The sequence below is a fragment of the Piliocolobus tephrosceles genome, chromosome 15 (assembly GCF_002776525.5).
Source record: "Piliocolobus tephrosceles isolate RC106 chromosome 15, ASM277652v3, whole genome shotgun sequence".
NCBI lineage: Eukaryota > Metazoa > Chordata > Mammalia > Primates > Cercopithecidae > Piliocolobus > Piliocolobus tephrosceles.
This window is the reverse complement of record NC_045448.1, coordinates 103116411-103124174: the sequence shown is the minus strand read 5'-3', so window position 1 is coordinate 103124174 and position 7764 is coordinate 103116411. Positions and strand designations below refer to the sequence as shown.

The window sequence follows — 7764 nt, the reverse complement described above, 5'->3', positions numbered from 1 at the left end:
AGTGTACACAGGTACAGTCTAATTTCTTGAAAACACTAGGAGTTCCTACATACAATATGTAGAAAATTTTAAATCTATAGTAAGAATCAAATTTCAGACACTTTTTTCCCCCCCCAAAAGCAAGAAACATCATCTCCAGGCAAGCTAGTCCTTTTTTACAATCACTTTACTGATTTTCCTGGTTCAATTTCTACCCGTGCATTTCAATAACTCTTTTGTTGTTAAAACTGGACATCTTCTAGGAACCAAGCCACCCGTGACTGCAGTGAGCTGTCTGGGATGTGGACTCAGCCTCTCTGAGTCTAGTTTTCTTGTCTGTGAGAGCCAATGATGACGTGCATCTCATTGGTTGCAGGGCTTAAATGAGATGGCTTCTGCTGAGGGCCTAGCCCACGGCTGGGCAGGCAGTGGGCCCTCAGTTACTGGCTTCCTTTCTTCCTTCTGTAACATGTTACCTTTACTTTCCCAGCTTCACCCTCTCCCCTCTCCGCTTTCCCCACCACAGAATGGGGAGCTTCTTATTTTGGATGCCCCTGTTCATGCATGAGAGAGGGGAACGCTTGCCAGAGGTATGAGCAGCAGGGATCTGGGGAGCTTAATGTCAAAGCTGCTCCTTTCTCTTTAACGCACTGCCATGGCTGCTTACGTAGAGAAGGGCTGTGCACAAAGCATCCTGTGTTCTTACACTGCTTTCATGTCATGGTGGGAAAAAAGTTGCATAAGTGACCAGTACCTTCTAGCCAATATGACCTGATAATGCACCTGCAATCCACCAGCAGAAGGAGTAATCCACGGATACACCGTCCTCCACCTCACCCTAAAAACAATACTGTGGCTGCGTGATGCACAGTCAGCTCCTTCGTGGTCACGATGAGCTTAGAACCAAGACAGCATTTGGCACAGCAAGCAACAAAGACACTCTCACAATACAAAGCAATCACATTGTAGGTATAGGCATTGTCTTTTCTTAAAGAGTGAAACAACAATGATCTCAAAACGTCATTTTGACCACCAGCTATTATATGATTTCTGAATAGGTGAGTCTGGACTGAATACAATGGAATAAAGACTATCTACGTGAAGTATCCGTGTGAGTTGGAGATCTGCAAATGACCACTTTAATCTCAAATCTAGCATAGAATTCCCTGTTCACCCTCTCTCATTCTGCTGCAGGGATGGCAGGGCTGTTATGAACCCTTCAACAAAGACACAGTGGTCAATGGCTGTCTGGCTGCATCACTGAAAAGGTTTTTATTCAAGTGCAAACACCAAGGACTTTCTTCTTACTCCATCAGGCCTTTCTGGGAACTGCTTTGAAATATTCCTCCCTTGAAATATTGGATACGCCTCCATACCATTTCTGAAGCCAGATATGTTCTATCCTCATCTTCATAAAGAACCATTCATATTGACGAGGCCACTTCCTCATCCCTGGGTGCCTGTAGGAATAAAGAGAGACCACAGTAAAGCTGCTCTTATCAGAGGAGTGCACCCTGGGCCAAATCACGGGACCTCCAGACTCCAGGCCTCATTTGGGCTGACAGCCGCTCAGAGGCAGAACCAGGGAGCTGAGTGTCAGTGCCTGGGACCACCACAGGAAGTCAGGGACTGTAGACCTTAGCCCAGTGGCTAGAGGCTCAAGTCGTGGGCCAGGCTCCTTGGTGTGAATCTCAGTTCAACTGCTGATAAGCCGTGACGCCAGTGGGCTGTCGGCACTCTCAAGCCTCTGTCTCATTACCTGTCACGTGGGGTGATGTTGATGGGGCTTTTCATAGGGCGGTGTGGGGAAGCAGGCATTGAACCACATATAAAACACCTGCAGAGAGTAAGTGCTCAGTGGAGGCTGGCTACCATTATTAGGAAACAAAGAAAGGCTTTATGCATCTCTATATGAAATGTTAACAGAATGGTGAGCCTGTGAAACCAGCTTGTTCATGGGAAGATTTCTAGTCGTGCAGCAGGCTGAGAGCTACTAAGGAAAGTGAGAGCCAGCTGGAGTTGACAGGCAACCTCACATCCTGTCTTGTGCTGTTGACTGACTTGCCTCTCCCCCATGCATATCCCTAAATATGCTGCGGTATCATTGAGGGCAGGGGCTGTGGCTCACTTCTTTCTTTTTTAACTTCATAAAAATTTCCTTTCTCTCTAAAAATGTTATAAACATAATTCAAAGACCAAGTCCAAACTGGGAAAAACATTTATTACAAAGCAAATGCAATAATAGGTTGATGATCTTTATTTATTTAAAAAAAATTTTTTTTTTTTTTAGAGATAGGATCTTGCTCTGTTGCCCTGGCTGGAGTGCAGGGCGGGGGATCATAGTTCACTGCAGCCTTGACCTCCTGGGCTCAAGCGATCCTCCTGCTTCAGCCTCATGAGTAGCATGCCACCATGCCTGGCTAATAAAAAAAATTTTTTTTTTTGTAGAGATACAGTCTTACTTGCTCAGGCTGGTCTTGAACTCCTGGCCTCAAGCAATCCTTCGGCCTCAGCCTTCCAAAGTGCTGGAACTATAGGTGTGTGCCACCACACCCAGTCAATCATCTTTTTGAAGGACAATTTATTTTGAAACAATAATAAACATACAGGGAAGTTGAAAGTACAGTATCCAAAACTTTTATTTTCTTAATTCATTTGAACAAAAGTTGCTGATCTGATGCCATAACACCCCAAATATTATGCAGCCAAGATAATAACACGATTTTTGTTGTTTTAAGAAACCTGCTTTTGTGCTGATAACTGGAACGAAGTTTCATACCTGGAAGTGGTGCTGGTGCAACAAACCCTAATCCCGGCACTGGCTTTGGGCCCAGGCAGTGGGTGGAAGCTGGAAGGACCCTGAAGAGACCGACAGTGAGGGCTTATAAAAAGGTAGTGCCTGGCTGGAGTGGTTCACACCTGTCATCCCAGCACTTTGAGAGGCTGAGGCGGGAGGATCACATGAGGCCAGGAGTTCGAGACCAGCCTGGACAACATGGCAAAACCCCTTCTCTACTAAAAATACAAAAATTAGCAAGGTGTGGTGGCGCACACCTGTAACCCCAGCTACTCGGAAGGCTGAGGCACAAGAATCACTTGAACCAGGGAGGCAGGGGTTGCAGTGAGCCGAGATGGTGCCACTGCACTCCAGCCTGGGCGACAGACTGAGACTCTGTCTCCATAAAAGGTCGTGCCTGTGGGTAGTCCCCGCTACTCAGGAGGCTGAGGCAAGAAGATCCCTTGAGCCCAGGAGTTGAAGGCTGTAGTGAAATATGATCATGCCACTGAACTCCAGCCTGCACAAAAGAAAAAGACCTTGTCTCTAAAATTAAAAATAAAACAGAGAAAGGCTACTGAAAGCTGGAGGTAAGGGGACCCACATTATGTAGTGGTAGGCAGGCTTGGCAATGCTGTTGTCTATAGTTAGGTGGAAAATAGGAAATGTTGACATCCTTCGCCCACTTTTTGATGCAGTTGTTTGTTTTTTTCTTGTAAATTTGTTTAAGTTCCTGATCAGTTCTGGATATTAGACGTTTGTCAGACGCGCAGATTGAAAAAATTTTCACCCATTCTGTAGGTTGCCTGTTCACTCTGATGATAGCTTCTTTTGCTGTGCAGAAGCTCTTTAGTTTAATTAGACTCCATTGATCAATTTTGGCTTTTGTTGCAATTGCTTTTTGTGTTTTAGTCATGAAGCAAAAGAAGACATTTATGCGGCCAACAAGTATATGAAACAAAGCTCATCATCACTGGTCATTAGAGAAATGCAAATCAAAACCACAGTGAGATACCATCCCATGGCAGTTAGAATGGCAATCATTAAACAGTCAGGAAACAACAGATGCTGGCAAGGCTGAGGAGAAATAGAAATGCTTTTACACTGTTGGTGGGAATGTAAATTACTTCAACCAGTGTGGCAATTCCTCAAGGATCTAGAACCAGACATACCATTTGACCCAGCAATCTCATGACTGCGTATATACCCAAAGGATTATAAATCATTCTACTATAAAGACACATGTGCACGTATGTTTATTGCAGCACTATTTACAATAGCAAAGACTTGGAACCAACCCAAATGCCCAGCAGTAATAGGCTGGATAAAGAAAATGTGGCACATATACACCATGGAATACTATGTAGCCATAGAAAAGGATGAGTTCATGTCCTTTGCAGGGACATGGATGAAGCTGGAAGCCATCATCCTCAGCAAACTAACACCGGAACAGAAAACTAAACACCGCATGTTCTCACTCCTAAGTGGGAGTTGAACAATGAGAACACACGGACACAGGGAGGGGAACATCACACACCTGGGGCCTGTTGGGGGGTGGGGGCAAGGAGATGAAAAGCATTAGGACACATACCTAATGTATGGGGGGCTTAAAACCTAGATGACAGGTACAGCAAACCACCATGGCCCATGTATACCTATGTAACAAACCCGCACATTCTGCACATGTATCCCAGTACTTAAAATAAAAATTAAAAACAAGAAAATAGGAAATAAACCTGACGAATCCACTGATCTAGGGAAGATTTTGGCCTCTTCTAATTGCTTATAATAACATGTGAAAGAAGAGAGGAACTCAAGAACTAGAGTTGAGTTTAAAAGCTAGCAATAAAAAATAAAAATAAAAAATAAAAACGTTTGTGCGCGCACACACACACACACACACACATCATCTGTTTCTTTAAGTATTGAAAGCCATGAGCTCATGTGACCATATCCAATCCCAGTAATTCTAGTTTTCCCCAATTATGCCTTTAGCCCTTTTCTGTGTCCTTACAAGGCTTGCTTATTCGCCGCATCCCTGTATGCAGGATCTTTCTCTTCCCGTGGGGTTGTGGATCGCCCCTCCAGCTCAGCACTTGCCTTCGTGTTACCCTCCCTCTACTGCAGACCAATGCATTCTAGCCTGTTTCCATCACTGCACCAGCCTGCACCCCAGCTCCGACCCTCCATTTCTGGCTGCCCCTGCATGGACACCTGTGGAAAGACCACCCCCGCGTGCGTGCACCGTCCTCAGCTTGCACAAGCTCTGACTCCAGGCTGGGCCGCCCTCTCACTTGTGTGGACCCCTACAGCGGTGGTTCTCAAACTTTAGCATGCACATCAATTTCCTGCAGCATGCCTTTTACAATACAGATTCCTGAGCCTTGTTTCCGAAGAGTTTGATCCAGTAAGTAGGCGGAGGTGGGGCCCGTAAAGCTGCATCTAAGTCAGCATCCTACTGATTTAAGGGTGAGAACACCACACTGCGAAACGCTACGCTGGCATCCCCAGCAGGCAATGTGCTTTGTTTCGAGTGGATGCTTGAAAATGTTTGTGGTGTTGACGAGAAAGGCTCAGCTATTTTCACGGCAAGGCAGGGCATTGTCAAAGGTTGAAAGTAGGTAGGAATTACCTAGAATAGCTCAGTGCAGTGCTCTCCAGAGGCATTCACTTGGCTTCTGCTGCCACTGCTAGTGATCTCCACAGCCAGGCTAGCTTGGTCCTATTACCACTGAAGGGCAGTGGAGACTAATCATTGTCATTGCATCAGAGGCATCAAATGGCACAGCCTGACCTCTGCTTATTATTATTGTGTATTTCTGGGCTTATCAATTTTAAAGCATTTACACACCTTGAAAACATGGCTTGCTTGGCAAATTCTACTTCTTCTGGAGACACTGCGATCATCCGGCCAGTGAGCGTTAACCGGACACATCGGGGATCTTCCGGGTCAACAATGTTTTTTCTGCATGTGAAAAACATTTTTCGTATATCAGAACAAGGATAGAACATCAGCTGGCAATTCTAACGATTTTACAAAATTAAAAATAGTAGTCACATTCCTGGTTCTATCATTCAGGTTATGTGATGGATAGTTACTTTAAAATACCCAGGCCTTGTAGTAGGTGTGCTTGTGTAGGTTAGATATCAGTCTGCATTCTGGGGCAGTGAGATAACATCTGAAGCCCCCTAGTCAAAAGTGCCCATTTGAGGGTGGAGGAAATTGAGACAGGAAAGTTTCCTGACTCCTTTGAGGGGCTCGGGACAGCGGGGTAGGGTGGGGTTTTTTGGGGAGTTGGGGTGCTTGTTTTGCTAAGCTCAAACCCCTTGCAGGAGGGGGAGTACACAGGTAAGCAGGTGCATGAAATGGGGCGAGTACCTTTTTCAGGCAGGAATGAACCCCGTACCAAGTTGTCCACAAACTCTGGAGCCCCAGAGGACATGTATTACAAACAATGCTCTTTTAGTGGCTGCCATCAGCAGATGGCTAAGTGTTAACCAGCTCAGTGGTGAGTCAGGGTGACATACACCCTGACCTCTTGGTACCCAGGTTCGTGTCTGGCATCCAGGAAGAATCGGGTCATACAGACTTAAAGACTGGTGAGTGCAGAGGTTTTACGAAGCAGTGGAAGTGGCTCTCAGTAGCTGGTGCAGGAAGGTGATGTTTCGCTGAGACCTGGCCATCTTCAGCCAGGCTCCTCTCCAAAGTCGTGCCGTCTGAAGTTAAGCTGTATCTATCCATCCTCTCCGACTCTCAGTTGCTGCTTCTCCTCTCAAAGTCTGGCTGCTTTTCCCTCTGCCAGCTGCGGTCTGAGGTTTACATGGGCACAGGATGTGGGGGCAGGGCAGGCCAAAAAGCAACATTCAGGCTCAAAAACAGGAATGCCTGTTCTCATTCAGGGCTTCAGGTCCAGGCTTGAGGGTGGAGCCCTCGCCAGGGACCCTGCCCCCGTTCCTATCAAAATGGGGAGTTATTATTCAAAGGGAATGATGTTTCAGTTCTGCTATGAATAAGTGCTAGAGATCTGCTATACAACATAAGAGTTCACAAAATAATATTGTGCACATAAAAATTTACTAAGAGGGTGGATCTCATGTTTGATGAGTTTTCTTCTTTTTCTTTTTTAACTGCAGAAACAAAACATCAAATGGACACAAGAAAACTTTGGCAGGTGTTGGATGTGTGTGTAATATGAATGGCATCCCTGGAGTTGTGCAATGCATCTGTCTGGATCCAGCAGTGACTGGAATAAGGGCTTTCAAATATCGCCATCAGAACCTGCACTGGAGGGTTCCTTAATCAGCAGAAAGTGTATTAGAAATAATAAGAACAGTAGTGTGATCGCATCTGTGACTGCTTGCTAAGAAATGTTTCTGCGGTGACAGAGTTATCCTAAGACCTGTTTCCACTTTAAAGATCACCTGGCAGTGAGGATGTGGGGAAGAAAACTTTTTCTTCTTCTTTTTTTTTTTTTTTTTTTTTGAGACAGAGTCTCACTCTGTCACCCAGGCTGGAGTGCAATGATGAAATCTCGGCTCACTGCAACTTGTGCCTCCCGGGTTCAAGCAATTCTCCTGCCTCAGCCTCCTGAGTAGCTGGGATTACCAGCAACCACGCCCAGCTAATTTTTTTGTGTGTGTGTGTGAGACAGAGTCTCACTCTGTCGCCCAGGCTGGAGAGCAGTGGTGTGATTTTGGCTCACTGCAACCTCCACGTCCCAGGTTCAAGCAATTCTCCTGCCCCAGCCTCCTGAGTAGCGGGGACTACAGGCACGTTCTACCACACCTAGCTAATTTTTGTATTTTTAGTAGAGACAGGGTTTCACCATATTGGCCAAGTTGGTCTCAAACTCCTGACCTTGTGATTCGCCTGCCTCGGCCTCCCAAAGTGCTGGGATTACAGGCGTGAGCCACTGTGCTCGGCCCAATTTTTGTATTTTTAATAGAGATGGGGTTTCGCCGTGTTGGTCAGGCTGGTCTTGAACTCCTGACCTCAGGTAATCCACCTG

The 7764-nt window shown here is 45.9% G+C and overlaps 1 protein-coding gene across 1 annotated transcript in view; it reads right to left on the bottom strand.

Moving 5' to 3' along the window:
* Positions 1-113: 113 nt before the first annotated feature.
* Positions 114-7764, bottom strand: part of CREG2 (cellular repressor of E1A stimulated genes 2) — a 38212-nt gene continuing 30561 nt past the window's right edge. The window contains exons 3-4 of the mRNA XM_023211508.1: positions 5607-5720; positions 114-1439 (exon numbers count right to left, since the gene is read on the bottom strand). Of these exons, the coding sequence (XP_023067276.1) occupies positions 1292-1439; positions 5607-5720 (262 nt within the window). The 3' untranslated portion in view covers positions 114-1291. The remainder of the gene's footprint in view (positions 1440-5606; positions 5721-7764) is intronic.